At 46.3% G+C, this 21,570-nt stretch overlaps 1 protein-coding gene across 1 annotated transcript; it reads left to right on the top strand.

Annotated features, from left to right (window-relative positions):
• The first annotated feature begins 1,461 nt into the window (after window positions 1–1,461).
• On the top strand, window positions 1,462–21,187 carry LOC117735649 (dynein assembly factor 5, axonemal-like). The gene is made up of 13 exons (XM_034540426.1): window positions 1,462–2,073; window positions 2,489–2,673; window positions 2,776–2,900; window positions 3,125–3,243; window positions 4,828–5,060; window positions 5,339–5,563; window positions 8,956–9,099; window positions 10,551–10,719; window positions 13,166–13,313; window positions 15,640–15,790; window positions 17,186–17,342; window positions 17,586–17,777; window positions 20,792–21,187. The coding sequence occupies exons 1-13, from the start codon at window positions 1,536–1,538 to the stop codon at window positions 20,944–20,946; spliced, it is 2,541 nt and encodes an 846-aa protein (XP_034396317.1). The 5' UTR covers window positions 1,462–1,535; the 3' UTR covers window positions 20,947–21,187.
• The last annotated feature ends 383 nt before the right edge of the window (window positions 21,188–21,570 follow it).

The raw sequence follows: 21,570 nt of genomic DNA, 5'->3' as shown, positions 1-21,570 counted from the left end.
GATGAAGACGGGCTGGAGGGTGAGATGCGGCCATTTGGAGAGAAACCCCGAACGCAAAAATGGGACAACGTGCATTATGTTATGTAATTCAGCGTTGTTGTCATTGTTTACCATCTGCAAGAGCCACGAGAACCCCTTCAAACTGGAGTCAAGTTCCTTGAAGGTGTACACGTGCTACTTGGCAATTAAAGTAAATGTGACGTTGTATTTTTCTAAGGTTTATTTCCCAGTGTTACGTCCCCTTCTCGGTCTAAGTGAAAAGAAGTCAAAAGTAGGAGCAACTGTTTTAAATAACATTTATTATGACAACCCAAAAGGTCTACTGAGTGGGGAAAGAAATCAAGACAACAACACTAGGCCTGGCCAACGACCTCCAGGAAAGAAACAAACAAAATGGCTTCACCTGCTTATCTAACAAAGGTCCATCAAAACAATACAGAGGCAGCACCAACCAATAGTCTAATGTTTTAGACACAAACGTACCTACTGTCCTCAACCTCCCACCACAAACAGCAGTGTCAGTGGGTACATCAAAACAAAAAGACACCCCTGAACGCTTCAGGCTTCCTCCCTTTTATAAGGGACCCACTCAGCTGATTGGCTAGGGGCCTTCCAGAACCCAGGTGATTGGCCTGTACAGGTGGCAACTGATTGGCACCTGAATGGAAAACAAGGAGAGGAAAACACACAACACTGACGTCACACCCAGTATGGTTTGGTTGTTTTTCCATTTTGTATCTATACTGAAATATTCATACAGAATTCCATACCTAATAAATCACTGAATATTTTTGACAACTTTTGTCTTTATTTACACATTTCTAATTTGTAAATTGTAAATTGTAATTTCTAACATGTTGAGTCTAACACTCAATCAGTAATGCCTTTAGAGCTGTGTCTACGGTGTATAATGTAAAGTGTCTTTGAGTATCTTGAAAAGCACTATATAAATTAAATGGATTATTATTATTATTATTATTATTATTATTATTATTATGTGAATGGAAATGCTGCCTCCTGATAACTACATCAATTCAACAGCCCTAGAATGAGTCGACTATTATGAAACATTACTGAACAAGCGCCATATACATATGAGGGCGGACTTTGACTTTGGAGTTTGTAACAACACGTGTGCCAACTATGTGCTGTATTAAAGCTGATGGATAATCAATAACAACATTACAAATGAAAGGACACCCCGGAAACCTAGCTGGCTGTGGGGGGCCACGTGGGGACTGGCACGTGCCAATGTTGCCCAAGGAGACTTATAATTGTGTTTCATTAGATAATCACCGACATAATTATTAAATCGTGTGTATATTGTTTTAAATCAGAATTATTGTCATTGTAAAGCGATTTTATAGGAAACGATGAATGTTCGACGTTCAACATCGTGACGTCACCTGACGCAGTCGCCGAGGAGAGACACGGGCTGTGAATGCAAATAAAGTTTGGGCGTTTGAATCGGACGCTGCCGTAAAGCAGCCGTTTGTTGTGTCGCGCGGCCGAGGGTTGTCATAACGACGGTCAAGATGGCGGCGATGGCGGCCGGAGACGAACATGCTGCTTCTGAAGTTTTGAGAGGACTCGCCAGACATTTAAACTGTCTGAACGAAGACAACAAGGCCACCAGAAAGACGGCTCTGGAGCGGATCAAGAAGGAGACCGTCGACAGGGGACACCCGAGCGGCGTCTTGCAGGAGCTCTTCGCTGCCCTCCTGAAGCCTCTCCTCAAATGTCTGTCAGACCCGATGGAACGGTGCAGAGAGACCGCGATAGCGACGATAACGGAGTTCATTCGCTGCGTCCCGAAGCCGGAGGAGTCGCTGCCGTACCTCGTGCCCTGTCTGGCTCAGAGGCTCGGGGAGAAGGAGCTCCTGGAGCCGGCGGAGGAGCTCCGGCTGTCGGCCGTGGAGCTGTTGACGCTGACGGTGGAGGTGTGCGGGGTGCATTTGGCCCCGTACCTCACCGACGTGGTCCACATCCTGCAGAGGACCGTCGTCGACCCTTTCCCAGACGCCAGGAGAGAAAGCTGCAAATGCGCCGCACTCTTTGCAAAGTGTGTGCCAGGTCGGTGTTGACGCGCTGTTGCCATGGTTTCGCCTTAGTGCTAATGAGTGAGACTGATTCATACCAGTTCCTTGACGTCCATCACTTGGGCTGCAAATGCTATTATTGATTTAATATTTCAATTCTTTATCTTTTTGTTATTAATCATTTATAGTGCAGCGGTTGCCAGCCTCTGTTGACACTCAACCCCGCTTTGACCCACAAGTCAACCATCTTATTTCAGCTCAATCGTTTTTTTTTTTTTAGATGCCTGAAAAGATTTTGATTGATTTCAGTATTGCACGAGTTCAAGAAATATGTACGTCTCGCTGCAGGACATGGTGTATCTCGATATTGAGATCAAATCAATGTACCAGCCAGCTGGATAGTAACTGAACTGAATGCTGTGGTATTAATTTCCTCTCTTTCTCGTTAGAGCACTTTCACATGCAGGCTGAGAGTCTCGTGAAGCCTCTGATGCAGACCATTTCTCATCAGCACTCCCGGGTACGAGTGTCTGCCATTGAAGCCACCGGGGCTGTCATTCAGCATGGCACCGGGAAGAACATGGACGACGTGCTCTCTCACCTGGCACAGAGACTGTTTGACGACTCGCCGCAGGTTTCATGTTTAAGACGACCCATCGATGTTGGACGTGTGTGTTAACATTATACGTAAAAGTTATTTAGCTCAATTCTGCTTTCTCTCTCTCTTTTGTACCAGGTGAGAAGAGCTGTGACGGCTGTTGTTGGTGATTGGCTTCTTCACATGAGAGACAGATACTCTTATTTCCACAAGCTCATCCCACTCCTGCTGAGCGGTGTCGATGATGAGATCCCAGAAATAAGGTAAAAGTGGACATTGCGATGCTTTATTCTTTGCTTTCTAATACAATGTGACACATTCTGGTATATGCTATCTATTCTGCTGGTTTGTATATACCTCACAGATGATTTTAATATATTTAAAAATATCTCCAACATATATATGCAGAATACAGTGCATCATATTGACAACAGACAGTGGCAACATTGACGGTTGGGGCAATTTGTTTCCACATCCCCTCCTGCAGACTTCTATCAGCTGATTTATGGAGGCAGGTAGGAGCCCAGTGGGAGAAAGAGAATGAGGACGAAATCAAGGATAAGATGGACTTCCTCCTGTCCCCACCTCCCTTCTACCCAACAGGAGGTCAGTCACTGTCGGCGTGGTTCTCCGGTTCTCACACTGCGAGCTGGTCTTATTAACATATTGTGGGAGTTGCTGGCATCAATCATCTCCATTGTCCCTTTTACTTTGCGTATAACTAGCTGATCATAAGACGCATAGGTTTAAAGAGAATAACTTTTGGAGTCATTGTTTAAAGATTGAAGCTTCTGGCTGTTGAGGAACAACATCTGCAGCTATGAAACACACATGTATCCCTGCAGTAGAGCTTAGTGAGTGCAGGATTGAGAGATACTATTCCTCCTGCCCACCCAAAGCTATTATTCGCATCCTTGTTACCATCTTTCAACAAAGCAGAGAGCAATAAACCGTATGTTGACACTCGGGATGGAAGGACTTGGCTGTCTAGAGACAGGCCTGATGTTTTCCAAGTGAAATAGACTTTGCAGGGAAATCCTTGGGATCCAGTTTAAGCTCAAGTTATCAACTCCGACTTTCGTACATCCTTTATTATCTTTCTGGCTTATCTTATTAAAGGATTCGTTTAGTTTTGGTGTCTGTAATCCAGTGTTACAGGAGAGCAACGTTTCTTGAATTGGCTTCTCTGGTCTCTCTGCATGCATACTAAAATACAATAGTACATCTGGAAGGTACAAGTCATCTCTACACACGTTGCTGCTTTAAATCATCTCTCTTTATTACCGCTGTCCAAATTTATAACATACCATGAAAATAATGTTGCCTTGGAAAGATAAGCATCTGCCTCGGGGCCGGGAATGAGTGTGAACCGGAGTGTCACCGCGGCGTGCCGACAGTCCGTGCGTCTGTGTGTGTGTGTGTGTGTGTGTGTGTCGTGGTGTACAGCACCGTGGCTTTGCATCTTGGTTACAGCTCCTATATGTGTCCCACGGTGACACATGTGACACTGTGGATGAGTACGTGCTCTGCCTGGGGACAGGAAAGGAAGAGGCTCTCTCTTCCTCTTTGTCTTCCTCTGTCTTGCCATCATAAATCTGCCGTGCCTCCCAGTGTGAAGAGGTCACTGTCAGACAGCGAGAGACAACCAGAAAAGGGGCTTGTTTTGTCTTGTCCTGGTGTGTTTACCTGATTTATATCTGTCTTCCTTTAGTCCTCTCTTCCTCTCTCATTAGTGTGTCGTTAGGAGAAGGAGAATTAGGTGGGGCAGGGAAAGAGAGGAGAGCGAGGGTTGTTGTATTTTACATTTAGAGGGCTATTTGAGGATGTCTTCCACGTGCTCTGACAAGTCCCTTGTGGGGAAATCTTAATTGTAAAAAGTTATAGGTTTAAAATGTAAGTTGTAGACATTTGAAAACCTGGGAATCAGTGATATTTATTGTTACATATATGCTATTTCTTAGGTCTCTTTGGATTTGTAATGTAGTTTGTGTTAAACTATCCAAACAATCATAAAAGTTAGATTAAATCACACACTGGTGTGTGTGTGTGTGTGTGTGTGTGTGTGTGTGTGTGTGTGTGTGTGTGTCTCTCTCACTCACTGAAGGAGATGTAGGCTGAGAGAAAATGACCTGATTTCAACATTAGAAGAGTGGGCATGAAAAAGTGAATGTTCTTCGTGTTCTCCTCCAGTGGAGCGTCCAGGGCTCGGCTGCAGAGAGCTCGTGGTGAGAAACCTGGGTCGGCTGGTGCCGGCAATCACCCACGACCTGACCGACTGGCTGGTCCCCACGCGGGTCAGGACCTCTCAGCTGCTCTCGGTGCTGCTGCTTCACGCCGAGGACCACAGCACCCAGCACCTGCAGCCTCTCCTGGCCACCCTCTACTCTGTCTGCACGGACACGGAGAGGGACGTGGTCAGCAACGTGAGTCCCAGAGAGCTCGTCCTCTGTTGTACTTCACACTGTAGTTCCTTTTCTTTTTGGGATCAGGTGTGGCATTTTGTAATCCCTGACCTGCAGAGACCCACATACTTGTTTTGTGATCAGTTATTGCCAGACAGAATGAATTTCAGGACACAATCTGTTGAGCTCTACACTGTTTACATCGGAAGATTAGTAAAGATGGACTTCCTGTGGTTATCATCCTCCTTTACACTCCCTCATGCCTGTGTCTCTCTCTCTCTCTCTGTACCAACATCTAGTGCCTGGCAGCTGCTAAACTGTTGGGGACCTTTGTCCCTCCTGTCGTCTTCCTCAAGCTGCTTCTGGATCATGTGACGTCCCCCTACTCTCCCTCTCACCCCTGGGCCCCCCTCATGGTGCTGACTGCGGTGCTGGGAGGCTGCTCTCCAACCGTCCTCCAACCACACCTCAAAAAGATTGCCGACACACTGTCCCAGCCCGACGTCTGCCAGGAATATCAACAGGTCAGCGGAAGGGTTTAAACTTATTTACCTGAGAATGACTCCTCTTGGCTGTCACTGAGCAGCATGTCTTGAGCATCAGCTGTTTTTCTTTCCCAGTCTTGTTAGGGGATCTTGGCAGTGTCACAGTGTACCTTCACATTTATTTTTGACAGTGCAACCGTCATACTGTATATTTCTTGCCCCATTTATACTTTATAAATAGGTTTCCAATAGATAGATAGCACTACTGTGCAGGGTGAGTACATGGGGAGTTCAGTGGGTCCAGTGTTGAGCAATTTACTAAAATGCTGATCCCTTTTTTAAGTGATAATCCGGCCACATGGTGTTTTTCTAATCTCATATTACACGTCTCTGATGAAAACGACTCTGCTCACACGCATCTTTGAAAAGTGCTCCAACACTGTTGCTCATAACTTCTTTTAATACATGGCAGCAGTGATTTTAATAATGTTTTTTTTAAAACATTGCAACAGTTTTTCCAGTGGAAAAATCCCATCAGGTCCGCAGCAGACTCTTCCCCGCTTCCTTTTCTCTTGTTTCCCTTCCAGAATCAAAAATAACACTTGTCTGGCAGAAGTTATTTTCTGATCCTGCCGCACTACTCACTCACCTTTACCCACGACCCCACCCCCCTCCCAGTGAGGCCTGCAAGAATTTCCTCCCCGGGATAATGATAACAAAAAAATCGACTAATTTCACGTGACCCCTGCAAAGCTGCTCTGACCCCTCGGAGCAGACGAGGCAGGGCACGGTCTTTGTTTTCTTTTATAGCCATGTGCACGGTCTCCACACTGACTCTGGTTCATCCATAGCATTAAAAGAATCCCTGAAATTCCAAAGCCTGGCTGGTCAAGGCCGGTGATAAATGGCAGGGAAGTTGACCCCCTTCTGTCCTCCCTCGTTGCCATCCGGCGGGGTCAACCAGAGAGAAAACCAACCGGACGGGCCGGTCACACGTTATTACACAGATGGAGGCAGACCTCTGCTGCCCCTCTCTCTGATCCACCATCTATCTCCCTCTGTCCGGCTGTCGGTCTCTGTTTGTGACGGCAAAGCACGAAGCGTTGGGATTCGAGAGCCAACCCAGACAAAGCACCTGCAACATTCTTTGACAACAGGCCGGGTTCATAGCAGGGAGCAGCGCCAGATCACTGTGTAGCTGTAAATAACACCACTGCAGACAGGAGCACCTGCATCCCTCTCCCCCCCGTCTCCCTGTGCTGAAAGGCGGACCCAGAATATGTTGCACTCCCTTAACTAGCTGTTCAATCCAAAGTGTTTTTTAGCCCTTAGATCCTTCCATGATTTACTTATATTTGATAATGGTTTGATTACCTGTAGACACACAAACAATGAAGACATGGAAAATAGCAGACTCTGTATTCTTTATGTGCATTTGGGAGTTATGTGCAACTTGAACCAAAGGAAGAAGAATACAACATGAAGTTTTACTTGGACAAAACTGAGTTTTCTTTTCTTTATTTCAGAAGGAGAAAAAAGACCCAAATAAATGAGAGATGCTCCGTAAAAACAAATACAAGTGTACAAATGCAGTGAAGATGATGTCGAGGGTTTGAGGGGAAATGAAAAGCGAGGTTGATGAGGCCAGCAGGTACCCTCTGTGGGGGTATTCCACAGAGGATTAACAAATCCCCACCATCACACACACACAACTGACACAGCCGAGTGCCGCTGTGTTGTGGTTTGCCATGGTGACGGGGGCATCACACTGTCTGCAGGGCTGGAGTAAAGATGGTGCCAAGAGAGAGGGGCATAAAGAAGGGTTTGTAACTTTGTGCCTGACCTACAGTAGCCTTTAGAAACAGGTCAGTAGGAGCACGGGGAGAAAAGAAGGCTCTGTATCTGATGTCACACCAATCCAGCGTTCTGCTGAACACACAAACATGCTGCCATACATCGTGTGTTTCCTGCACGCCTGCCCTTTGTCATGGATGACAGCTGCAGGCTGCTCCCTTCTCCGCTGAGCGACGGACGGGGGAAAGAAAGGCAGCGTAGCAAACGTTACCTGACTACAAGGGGTCGGCATCCCATGCGTCGCCAGTGTTTGTTTTCCTGTTGCCGTAGCAACATCAGTATCTGTCGGGGGGTGGGCTCCCCACTGGATAGGAATCCATCTTCTGGTATGGCTCCCTAATGTATGTGTGTGTGTGTGGGGGGGTGTAATTAATGCATCCAGTGGTGGACAGATGCTTACACACTGCGTAACGAGGCCCCTGGAGCGTGCCCAGACCAATGAAACCAGGTGTATCTCGCCTGGCTCCAGGTGTCCACCTTATCATTACATCGCACCACTTTTTCCGCTCTCCCTCTTTCTCCCCCAGTCAGCCCTAATGGTTGTTTTCTGCACATGTATAATATGGGTGTCCGTGTATGTGTACGCTAATGTCTGCCACTGTTTGCAAATTTTTTCCCCCACTACTGCCTCCCTGGAACTCCTCGAGTGTTTATGTGCCAGTGAACGGCTCGGCCATAGTCGGGGGTTTCCCCCATCGATGACTGCGTGAACACATTCAAACCGGAGTGCCCAGTGCCCTCGAGTCGCTGCTGCTGCTGCGAGTCGAGGTTGTTCGGGGCTGCGTGGAAGTTTTAGTTTCGCCTCAGTAAAATGTGTTTGCACACATAACGGACACCCTGGACTTAAGATACGCATAACAAGCTTTTTCCAACGTGTGCTCAAGACTCGATTGCAAAATGAAAACATTTGCCTTGCAGACTGGAAGTCCCTTAGTTCTCTTTCCTGCCTTTTTTTTTTTTTTTTTTAACGCACATCTTACTTACACATCTTTACTTGGCTCAGCGTTTGTTTTCCTTCCACATTAATGCCAAGCTGTGCTGTACAATAGCTGCTCAAATGTGGGGAAAGATAGTGTGCCCCCTGGTGATAGAGCCCTGGTATTTGTCTGGGTACTTCTTCCTCACACACACTTCAGTCCCCCGTTTACCACTCGAGTCCTCATCACTAGACCAGAGTAAACACCTGGAGGGCGCTTAACCGGCTCTCAATTCTCCATATACAAAAGAACACACACTCTCACACACTTGCCTTACCTTCCATACCCCCCCCTCTCAAACCTCCACCCTCCCCTCTCATCCAGCCCTAATGACAGGCTGCGAGAAAACAGGAAAAGAGGCCATGATCCCGGTGATGGCATAGAAATTAGCCGGAGCCGCAGGTCTTTGTCTAAACATGAGCTCAGCACAACACTGGCTGACAAGTGACGGCCATCTCACACACACACTCGTGTCTGGAGATGGAAAGTTCTCACTCTGGGGAAGAAGCCGTTTGAGAGGCTTGAAGTGCATTGATGGACGGGCTGAACGTTCAAGGCCAAGACGAGACCCATCTCATCATACGTCTCCCTCTTTCCCAGGTCGTGTATTTGGATCAGTTGTTGGCCTGCGTGGATGTGCTGCTGCGTCACTGTGAATCAGACCACGGATCAGTCAGCCTGCAGCTGCTGCAGGTGTTGGTCACTGTCCAGAGTTTCTCCACTGAGCCACGTCTCAGCGAGAAGGTGAGAAAACACAAACCCAGGAAGATGTAATCTCAGCTCCACCGTCACCTTTTGTTCCATGGGCGAACCAGCATATCACCTCACCTGGGGGATTATTGTATTCTTATTCTTCTTTGTTAAATATAAATGGTACTGTTTTACCCCTCAAATATTAGTTTTCCATCCTTTTTTTTTATTAGAACGGTAAGGAAGTTTTATGAAGCAAGAGAGCTATTTGAGGAATGTCAGCATTTTTATGAGTTCAGAGTGGGCACGGCCAACTGTGTGATTACCCACTTAGTCAGGGGAGCTGAAATTGCACCTTTGGAGAGGAACTTTAAATCCAGTCCTGGGTGAAAGGAGGCGGGTGAAAGGTGGAGAGAAAGAGACAGACGGAAATAGATGGAAAAAAAGACCAGATGGAGGGGGATGTGTGGAGGGAGAGGTGAGCTGTGTTTAGCAGGTGTGTGTGTCATCGGCCCAGTCACACTCGTGGCTCCGTGACGCCTCCTCAGGCCACGAAGCATACGCAGTTAACAAGCGTCCATGTTGTGGTCGGCCTGTAAATGCAAAGGGACAAACGGGAACCGTGACGAGTGAAGCCAACGGTATCTGAGGCCAGCGTGTTGTCGCCAGAGGAGGCTAATGACAGGGAGAGGAGAGTGGGAAGGGGTTGGCAGCGATGCTCACCAGACACCGCACGGGCCACCAGTGTGTGTGTGTGTGTGTGTGTGTGTGTGTGTGTGTGTGTGTGTGTTTATGTCCGTCTGCATCAGTGTCTATGTGTACGGGGAGCTCAGAGAAGAGATGAGAAGGAATGGATAAAGAAGAAGAGAGGGAGGGTGAGAATGGCCTTGGGCATTCCCGGACCCAGAGGAAAAGCGGAACTTGTTTTCCCAGAAAAGGGGGCGGGTCTTTCCCATCAGTGGACGGCTGGCTTGTCCAGCGCTCTTCTGAAGAGGCCGATCTGTGACTCAGACATCGTCTCTGTCCCCGTCGATCCCTGAGGGACCGTGAAGGGGACTATGAAGCCCCAAAGGTCACTTCCCCTGACCTGAAGAGTTAGCTAATTATTTACTCTCCTATCTTTCATCCCCGCCTTTTGCTCCCAGCTCAGTTGTGTGTGTGTGTGTGTGTGTGTGTGTGTGTGTGTGTGTGTCTTTTGTGACATCCTGTGTATCTGTCTGGGTTTTTGTGTGCTTCTATGTGTCAGACCTTGTCGTGTCTGCAGTGTTGTTCTTCCCATGGCTTTCGCGTGATAGTTTTGTACCTCCGGTGTGAGCGTGACCCGAACAGCTGTAATTGTTGAACTTAGACACAACACCCGCTGCTCTGTTATCGCTTTTTCTCATCAACTCTCCTACCCAATCTTCTCTGACTCTGTCATAGGATTTTATGTAAAGAATGCGAGTTACAAAAGAAGACATTTTAAAAAAAAAATGTTGCTCCACCTGACCCTCTCTCTCCTGCAGGCCGTGGAGAGTGTGCAGCTCTTGAGTACGGTGCAGGGCCTGGACTCGGCGATGGAACTCTATAGACAACATATGGGCCAGCTGTTGGATTGGCTATCTGGCTCCGTCAACACCTGGTCCAGCTACTCGCCACAGAGACTTCAACTGCATATCATAGTCATACAATCAGGTGAGAAGTGAAGCCTGAAATGTGCACAAGACGCTGCCAAATTATACAGCAGGTGCAGAAGTTTGCACATATAGAGAGACACGATGAAAGATATCAAAGATACGCGGTAACGTTTTGAGAATTTGGTCCGTCAAATAACCCGTTAATGATGGGAAAATCGCTGTCAGTCATCTGTCTGAACATGCTCGTTGGGTCCATGTCACCTCGACACATCGGCGAGACTATTTAACCTCCATCGTGTTTCATTAAACACCGCTGTGCACGGTGGAGTTTGCGAAGCCATTCTTTCCGTGACTTGTTCAGACACGCGTTACATCACATCTTAAGCGTCGAGCTGTTTTCCTGTTCATACACGATCCGTCAGCGAGGCAGCTGTCAAAGCAGGATTACGGATTCTCTCTTGTACAAAGGATCCAGACAGTTTCTTGAACGCGTTGTGTCCAGATGTATCGTTTTCATAGTACTGCACTCGGAGAAGAAGCAAAAAGCCTCAACCGTATTTTCATATAGTCCCTCACTGCCAATGAGGTGTGTACGCATCAAATGTTTGACATGTGTCGATGGTGGTTGGAGTAATTGTCAGCGCCACTTGATGGATATGAGGCCGGTCCGTCCATTGGGGCGTTAAGCAATACCTCATATGGATATTAGTTTGATTTATTGCTTGATGCTCCAGTGGATGTGTTGCTGCTCCACTGTTGTTTTACAAGATGTTGCCCATCAATGCCCATCACTCAAAGACACGCTGGAAGATTACCCAAGCAAAGAGGCTCGTGAATCAAACATGTTAATACTACAGGTGTGTGTGTGTGAGTGTGTGTCTTTATTACTACATTACCTCCCCCTTTACCATATAATTCTCCACCATCAGCACCTCCACGTTCCACACTTTCATCTCCATCGCTTTCTCCCCCCTTCCTCTTTCTTTCTCAGTGTGTGTGTGTGTGTGTGTGTGTGTGTGTGTGTGTGTGTGTGTGTGTGTGTGTGTGTGTGTGTGTGTGTGTGTGTGTGTGTGTGTGTGTGTGTGTGTGTGTGTGTGTGTGTGTGTGTGTGTGTGTGTGTGTGTGTGTGTGTGTGTGTGTGTGTGTGTGTGTGTGTGTGTGTGTGTGTGTGTGTGTGTGTCCCTCTAATCCCTCCCACACACACAGTCCCACGGCTAACTGACCAGTCCATTGTAAGTCCACTCGGTGATCCCCGTGCAGGTCACTACATCAAACGGCAACCACAGCCGCCCGCTCTTGACCTCACCCTGGATCAAGGCGTGTGTGTGTGTTGCTCTAAGCTCCCCTTGGTTCATGTCTACTGATCTTTGGTCTATTAACATGACCCAAGGACTTTATTACGGCCGTCCCGACAGACGGCGTGTGGCTGCTTTGTTTGATGTGCACGTGATTCGGGGGAAAACGGCCCTCCGCTGAACTATTGACGGCAGTTAATTTGACAACTGAGAATTGTTGCTCATCAGCTCCATCTGTGTATGTGGAGACGGGAATCATTATTGCCCTCTCATATCCTGCTCACAATCTTTGTCCTTCAGATGGTGTAAACATGTCTGGTCCATTGTGTGTAAACTGCGTCTCTCTCTCTCAGCTTGGGTTTTAGTGCCTTGCTCAAGGACAGGATACGTGTTGACGGCCTCTTGGTAGTACTGATATGCGTGTGTCTCGAGTGTAGTGAAATGTCCTATTGCTACCTTGTCATACCCGTAGATGGTGCAACCTCTTCTCTAACACACACTTTGACTCCCACATTGGATAAAACTTTTTCTAAGACTCTTTCTTAGATTGGTTGCCACCCTCGGGCAGTCTCAGGATGTCCTCTCAGAGTCCCAACAGGGCATGGACACTGTTATCACTTATTACACCCAGATTACTATATATAGCTCTGTAAACATGCAGCCAGCCAGTTGGCGGGTGGTCATGAGTATAACTCTGAATATTTGCACTGTAATGGAGCATTTGTGTACGTCACACAAAGACCCTTTTATGTCTCGGTTCCATAAAGCATGGTGTCACTGTCTCGCCGGTCCATTGAGCTCTCAATAACAAGCCCACTTGTCTGTACTAAACATAACCAGTCTTAAGTCTTTGTGGGCCTTTTCCTGTTTAGACCTGGAGTCTGGAAATAATGAACAAAAAGTGCGAATGAAAAGGCGACCACTAGAGTTTTTAACGATGGGTTGAGTATTCAGTGGTCGGAAGTTATTTGATCCATTAAGGTGGAAAGGAAGACTTGAAACATATAATTCAGGTTCAAGCACTGCTGAGGTGGCACTGAATGTGGCGTTGAACGAACTAGCTTAAATGTTGTTATCATATTGCATCATATTAGCCTAGTGGTTAAGGAGTCATACAACTACAACAATCCTGGTTCAATCCAATGTACCGTTACCTTTCCAATTAAAGGCACACGATGCCCCAAATGACTCAAGCCGTGTGTGTTGTAGGTCCGGTGATTGGGGAGTTTGTGGGCCCGTTGATGCCCCTGCTGTTCAGCTGCCTCCACCCGGACAGAGACCCAGAGATGAGGATGAGCATCTTCACAATGCTTGCTAAGTTGCTACTGGATGCAACCAACACGCTGGATTCCAAGGGGTGAGAGCAGCACATGCACACGTACCATGCTAACAATAACCTCTCAATACACACACAGAAACAAAAACAGCTAAATTGCAGGTTATGTTTTCTGCCATTTCATCAGTGCATGATGTTACATCGGGCTTTAGTTGTTTTGTGTTTGTCTAGTCTGAGTTTTCCAAGTCATCGTTATTAGCTCAGCTCATATTTTTAGAGTACACCTCACACTAACATTAGTACCGCACCCACTCGGGATCATAATTAGAACCACACGCACACAAAAAACACAACAATGTAACTCCATCAGCTTCTTTTGGACTAAATTCAGGCAGATTGGGTTATACATGCTCATCATACATAAAACCTCATTACAACCATCTTAAATTAGTACCCGGCTCGCCTAAAGAACACAAAATCGCTCCTCCGTGATTTCTTAACACCTTTTGAGTTGGTTGACTGACGAAGGAAAAACAACCGGGGGGGGGGGGGGATGTCTGGCACCCAGAGAGAAGCTTCCGTCGGTGGGTTTTTTCCTCTCTGCCTCTCGGCTTCCACTCTCACCCTCCATGGTTTCCTCCGAGCCCTCAGCTGTTGAGCTTTCAGCTCTAATCTGAGGGAATGCATTAAACCTGAGGCCCTCACCGGGTCCCAGCGGGCGAAGCAGCTGCTGCTGTCCATCAGGAAGTCAAACCTCCTCCATGGGGTTGCCATGGAGACATCTGTGCTGGGTGTAAATGAACCTAACCCCACACACAGCCAAGAGGTCCAGAAGGGCTGTAGGTGTTTCTGTTGGTTAATATGAGGGATGGCTTTTGGCAGCAGTATAAAGAATATAAGACACAAATAATATCCTTGTCAGTGAAAAATGTGTCTAAACAACAGGAAGTTTTCTTAAGCCAAAACATTCTGCCACCTGAAACGTTGAAATTGGAACTTTGCGTTCAGGCTTCATCATATTATTTTATCCATAAAGTGAGTTTTAGACAAAAGGAGCCTCTGTCTCTCTCTGCCGCGCCCAGCGTGGCCACCTGCGCTGCTAACCTGCTCCCCTTCCTCAAAGGACCATCCGAGGACAGACATCATGTTACACCTTCAAAAGCTTTCAAACAAATGCTTGACTCGCTGAATATGGGGCTGTGCGCCATAATGTGTCCATTCATACTCATCTTATCCCTCCATTCATAATTTATAGCCTGCTCAGCAGATTGTAGCCACATACACACACACACACACACACACACACACACACACACACAGGCACGCGCTATATGTCATCAAGAGGGCAATGATAGTCATACAGAAAACACTTCTCTCTGTTCTCCAAACAAAATGACATAATGACAGCTCCACTACAAAGCAAGCAGAAAGGGAAAGTAGGCATGCGTACACACACGTTTCTTTTATCCACACACACACACACACACACACACACAATGTCTTTTGTTTCATCTGGATTTGAGTGCTGTGATTACAAAGCTGTATGTGAAATGTAAGTAGAAGGAAAAGAAAGTCCACCCTCCTCCCCCTGAAGGTTGCCCCCTCGGCCACTTCCACGGGAGATGAGTGTGTCGTTAAAGTCTTAATTTCAGCTTTCAGGACAAAACCAGCACAAAGAAAGTGATTGGGAGGATATTCTTATGTCACATGTGGCTTCAACTGTCTATAATGTCTATAAAATAACATAAAACAAGACAAAATGAATGTACAATGTAGTTTTAAAACATGATCACAATAATATTATGGATGCTTTCCACAATCTCTGTATATATGTATACGAAATGGCAAATGGATGCATAATCATCCATAAAGAAATAAAGAGGATGTTCAAAATAACTCGCTGCAATATAGGAAACCAACTTAAATAAGGAATTTAGTTTAAATCAGTTAAGTGTACAGACATTTGTAGAAAACGTGCTTGATGAGATCATAAAATGACTTGTCTGATATTGGATTTCATTGAATTGGTGCCCAGTCTTACTTGACGTTAAACCCTTTAAACTTAATTATTACCTTTTAAACTTAATTATTACGTGTGTGTGTGTGTTTCTTTCTATCTCCTGGCGTCATTCATGATGAGCTTTCAACACCTGTCGAGATGAAGAGACTGAACAAGCCTGCAGTCCTGGCTGTCTCATTGGCACACAGTCGCCCCCTACTGGCACTGAAACATTACAGCACATTGTTGCTTTGTTGTGACTCCAGCTGGTCCGATGCTCCAGGAATAGAGAGGGCAATGCACACATCGTGGTAGTGAGTGACGGGAGTGTCAGAGGGTCGGCGTGACACTCCGATGTTGCACTCCTCACCTGCTGCGTCACTATTTGTACTCTCTGCCTCCTTCCAGACGTTTCCGTGATGAGTCTGAGAGGTTCCTGAGCGACGTCTTGCTTCCTAACCTGGTGTGGCGTGCAGGTCGCATCGCTGCTGCCGTCCGCACCTCGGCTCTCAGCTGTCTGCTGGCCCTGCTGCATGGAGGGGCCACCACACCTGGACAGGTACACACACACACACACACACTGTAGGGGGCCGTGCACATATGACACACAGGGGGTTACATCTATTTCCACCTGTGCAAAAGGACTTTTTATTCACTCCGCTGTGAAGGAACAGATGTGCGTGTGCATTCTTCTAATCCACTGGGAGTTGAAATGTACTTCAAATTCTCTGTTTTGTCCATTTCCACAACAAAATAGACGATCCCACTCGGTCTTTTCGGGGAAGAAATAAAAAAATCTATCCGCCATCTCTTGGCTGAGAGAGTTGGCAGGTAGCAGGTGTACGAGGGGCCAAGCGGGTTCACATACCTTTGTCCCTCAGGAACAGAGCTTCCCCTGTTCTGGGCCCTTGTTGTACGTAGGAGCCATCACCGGGACATGCACCTGCCTGTCCGAGCATGTGCCCAGTTACCGTGTGTGTGCTCACACACACACACACACACACACACACACACACACACACACACACACACACATGGCTGCATGGAGAGTGACCAGTTTAAACCGGCTCACACACTTGTTCTATTCACCCGACTTTTAACTACAAGGCCAAGCAAACAGCTGAGGGGACAATGTGAGCTTTTTAATATTATTTAACGGCACCCAAACAAGAATTTAAACAAAATTGGGTTCAAAATGAGGGGTTACTGCACGTCCTGCTGGGTGTAACAACAGAAGGCTGTGTGTCGTTTCCACGGGCACATCAAACAGCATCTCAGTCACAAGGACATGGTGTCCTCACTACTTCCTGTGAAAACAGTGAGCAGCTCCAGTTCCACGTGGCGTCCTCAGATTCTCACTGATGTAAATGTCTCTTAACCTCCTTCCTCACTCTCCTTTCGATAGCAAACAGACGGGGTGACAGAGGTTTTAGCCATTACCTCTCTGTGTGTGTGTGTGTGTGTGTGTGTGTGTGTGTGTGTGCGTTTCCTCTCTTTCTCATCTGTCGGCGTGATGAAAACATCGGCCTACGCTGCTCCTCTGAAGTTGGGCTCCGCGCCCGTCTGCATAAACCAAGCCAGGCTTCGGGTGATATTTCACTTTGGGTCAAAAAAAGCACACAAATCATTTGAATAAAAGTGTGGAAACTGTTTCTTTGAGTTTAACTGTGGACGTGTTGCCACTTCACGAATCAGCTGCGGCTTTTCTCGTGTAATTTACGCCCCTTGGTTGTTCATAAATTTAAATGGATGCACACTTTTTGGAAATGCAGTCCATATGGAAAGTCTACATGAAAGAAATTGTAAGTTTATTACACAAAAACATTGTTTTGTAAATTGCTTTATTTTTTACTTTAATCCTTTTAGTGAGTTTGAATTGTTTTGTGGAGATGTTGCACTTGTTATTCAACTTGTAATGGATTTGAATGCTGGTGTCCGTCTCCTCTGTGTGCAGCTGCTGTGTCTGGAAGAGAAACTGAGGTCCCAGGTGTTGTCCGCCCTGGAAGAAGACTCTCAGGTGGGCCGGCTGTTGGCCTGTCGCTCCCTGTCAGTCATCCTCCGGCTCATCGGAACCAACCTGCACCCAGAGGCCCTCAACCAGATCTATCCCGGTTGGTGTGGAAGGCACACGCGGACATTAATGCACTACTGTTCTGTAAAATCACACAAATATTTAACTTTTAATTTATAATGTTTGTTTTGCATTTAAAAATAACAGTTTCAGATGCCAGAAATGTGGCTCAAAATGTATCCTTTAAATTGGCATTGATGATGATAATAAAGATTTAAAAACTCACAGTAGCTAACCGGCACAGCAGCGAGATGGTTTCTAATGTTTAGTTTCTGCTCCGCAGCGCTGCTGAAGCGTCTGGACGACAGCAGCGAGGAGGTGCGCGGCGTCGCCCTGCAGGCCCTCGGGCTGTGGCTGTCCGGCCTGACCCAAGACTACCACCCTGAGCTCTGTGCTCCTCATCTGCAGCTCCTCTTCCAGCAGCTCCTCCTGCACCTGGATGACCCTGACGTCTCCGTCCAGGACCAGGTGCTCGGTAAGATCGGAAGGGGGGGCGGGGTGGGTTTTGAACCTGCAACCTCAGACACGATGCAGCGTTAATAGGTAGTTGATGGTTAGGGCTTAACTGGAGGATGTGCACACGGCCCTATAATGCTGTGAGCAGTCTGGATCCTTATATTATAAAGATCCATGATATTTACTGTGTGGAATGCATCGTTGCTCTTCCATGAACTCTTTATGATTCCTGACTATTAATCAGAATCATCAACGTACACGGATAGTAAAGACGAGGACGGTGAATCTGAGGTGATGAAAGCATAGTTCTGCCGTGACGGTCTGCAGACCTGCCTGCTGCGTCCCAGAAGGATGAGAGGAATTAGGAGTATCAAACACTAGATTATTGCCTGGCTCGCTGCCAGAAGATTCCACCTATACTAAAGCTCTGTTATCCTTCTTTTCCACATAATTTATCACCAAGAGCAGCTCAAGCAATTCCTCCTGCCAAAGAAATGCAATGAATGGCAGGAGGCCCTCGAGTGAAACACAAGAGCCAGATATGGATGAGCACCCACCTCAAAGAGAGACTTCTCAGGTCGATGTGAGAGCCCTAATATCTGATATACACCCCCCCCCCTCTTTCACCTCACCACCTTTCCAAATCTGTCCTCACACCCCCCTTAATCCCTTTGTCTTTGATCTGTCTGTTGAACTTCCTCACCTCATACTTGGTGTTCTCAGACGAGCCCTTAGCCTCACGGCTGTGTTTATTGACGTATCCGTGGAAAGTCTGAAGTGTGTAACCAAGGCTCGGCTCCTCTGGACTTTCACTCTCTCCCACTCTCATGGCTGTTAGCTGTCATTACGTCTGACAGGATGCAGGTGAGAGCTGAAGCCTTTAGCCAGCGCAGAGAGGCCTCTCAACGGGGATCTCTCATCTTCATCCTGCTACACGCAAAAGAAAACAGGGAAAAAAGAGAGGAGAGGGGATTCACACACTCACAGGAGGCAGCAGCAGCTTTCATACCGTGACTTCCAGCGCTGCAAGGCCGCTTTTGAAAGTCTTCCAAGGACAATAAGCAGTTTTGTTGATGCCATTGCTTATCAAAGTGTCTGTAACCTTGACGGCAGAAGGCAGAATAACACACGTGAGTCCGCTCGTGAACCTTTGCCCACATACTGTACCTCCAGTTGAGTGGTTTGGTTTGATCCTGTTCTTCTGTACAGTGTAGAGTTCCTCAGTTGGACATGATTTATTTTTAACTCATTATCTGGCAATAAGTTACTCACCAAAAACTGATACTAGGCAGAAGATAAGTCTGGTTATATTTCAGACCAGATCCTGTTCCTCTGTGCCAAAGAGCTCAACTGTCATCCCAAACACATGTTTCTTTAATGTTAAGAGCATGAGCTCTGTGTCTTTCTCCTAATTTGATCCCACAAACATTAACCTGCCGCTGTAAATACTCACTAGAGCACTAAACCCTGACGCGTGCATTTAAACCTGTCTGAGTAAAAACTACAGTGCCCAGCTGTTTTAAGAGATTATATCCCTTTTGCTTTCAAATCAAATCAAACACTATATTTGTCACACCTTTTTTTGTATTTTAAAAGATTTACTTTTTCAGTGGGAACACACTGTATTCAAAGATTGAGAGACACTTATATAAAAATATAGAATATGGTCATTTCTTATTCCGTTACCAGACGAACCGAAGTCACACAAATCTGTCGCGTTAAACGGTGCTCGTGTCTGAAAATGTAGTGAAAGAAGTGCATAAGAGCGTTATTATCAGCCTTAAAGTGCGCTTCAGCCTGTCACTCACACGAGACTCCGATGTGAGCCACGGTGTGTGTCGCCCAGGTCTTCAAACGTTGGTCTCTCCGTGAAGTGAGATGACCTCACATCCCGCTGAGTGACATGCGGAGGCATCCCTCGCTCTCATGCTCGGCTCCGTTTGAAGCTTTTCTTTCTTCCTCTCTTATCTTTCTTTGTTCCTTTTTTTGTATTTATTTGTATATAGTTGATCCCGTTCTTGTGCTTCTAGGATTTCAAACGCATATCTTGATTTGTGCGGCGTGTCCTGACAGCGCGATGGACAGCACCCCCCCCCCCCCCCACCCCCTTATAATCCCGCTGCCCTGGCAGCGCGGCTGCTACCTGCTCCATCACGCAGACTGTTGGCACTTCTCACAAGTCATCATTGTTCTCCGTGCATTCAAAGCCTCGACACCCCACCTATGTCCCATCGGAGGACAGTATACACAAAAGCTCAAAAATCCCCCTCCGTGTCCTTGAAGAACAAAGGCGGGTATCGGATGGTGAGTTTACATGAGCTCACCCATCCAGCGTGATGGCACGTCGCCACTGGATCAGCACTTTTGTGTTGTGGTTTTTTTTTTTTCCGAAGCGTTTACCCATTGACAGCAATTCAAGTAATTCGATATGCTTCTGAAAAGACGGTGTGGGAACAGTAGGAGGAAAAGATTTGAGGTGTCTTGCCTCTCCGTGGAAGGAAGGGACCCCGGCACACACTGTGTAGTCCATCACTGCCATCTTCTGGAACTGCTTTTTGACTTTGTTACAGAAAACAGAAAATAAAGACATTATCTATACGTGTTAGAAACTAAAAACGTCAAACAGTAAACTGAGGTTTGATGATTTAAAAGTCACTTTTTCGGAGCATTTGAATTTCATATAAACTCCTCCCCCTCCAGGTTTTATGTTTTGATTATTGACCTGATTGGTTGTCATCAGCATGATGACCATCAACCTATTCGATCTGAAGGTCACAAGCTTCCATACTTGGACTCAAGTCTCCAAACTAATCAAAGGAATAGTTTGGCCAATGAGTTTATGGACTTTCTTGTGGGGAAGTAAGGTGAGAAGATCAATACCTTTTTTATTGTGTGCTTTTAAAGTCAAAACGTTGGGATATTTATTTATACTTTGAGTATTCCTGCTTCTATCTGAGCGTGTCCTCTTTCGTTTCATATGCCGAGTGCCGACTCCTCTCTTGAATCTTTTGGGTTGTTTTTTTTTCTCACCAGAGGTTCTGAAGAAAGGCGGCTCGGTCCACCCGGCACTTCTGAGAAGGGAGGCGGAGGCCGTGAGAGACCAGCAGCGGAGTCCTCTTCACTGCGACCGGCTGCTCCGGCACATCAGCGCTCTGCCCACCGAGGCCACAGCAAAGGGTCCCGAGTGACGTGGAGAGTGTGGCTCAACGCACCTTTTTAATTAAACGTTGATGAACAATAATCGTAATACCGTGGGGGTATTTTTCAATGCAAGGACTCGTTCCCCTTAAGATGATTTTTTTTTTATTTATAGTTTTTATATTTGAATGTTTCAATATCCCTTTTTAATGCAGAATATCATCTTGACCATTTTGTTCAATAACCGTTGTTGTTCATTCATTGCTGTTACAATAAATCTTCTGGTTCTGGTGTGTTGTTTGAGTCAAATTAAACACGTTTGATGCCCTGTGCTTGTTGTTTTAAAACTCCCCATCTCGGCCTGCAGATGGCGCTGAGTCTCAGAGTAGCGGGGTCATGTGTTTGTTAAAAAAATATAGAATTATTACAAAAGAATTACTTTTTAACAATACTATATTGAGATGTATGAATACAAATGACATTCAAATAATTCTGAATCTTTAAAATAATGAATGAATTGAATATTAATGTATTTAACAGTAATATTCAAGTTTCTCTACAAATTGTGAAAATGAAAATAGCCCGACATTTATCCTAAAGCTTTATGGACTAATTGTTATTTTATTCCAGATGTGTGTGTGTGTATATTTATATTGCACATGTGTTCTACATTG

This window comes from Cyclopterus lumpus, chromosome 8 (genome assembly GCF_009769545.1).
Source record: "Cyclopterus lumpus isolate fCycLum1 chromosome 8, fCycLum1.pri, whole genome shotgun sequence".
In the NCBI taxonomy this organism is placed as follows: Eukaryota; Metazoa; Chordata; class Actinopteri; order Perciformes; family Cyclopteridae; genus Cyclopterus; species Cyclopterus lumpus.
The sequence above is the reverse complement of the archived record's forward strand: the minus strand, read 5'-3'. Positions and strand labels throughout refer to the sequence as shown.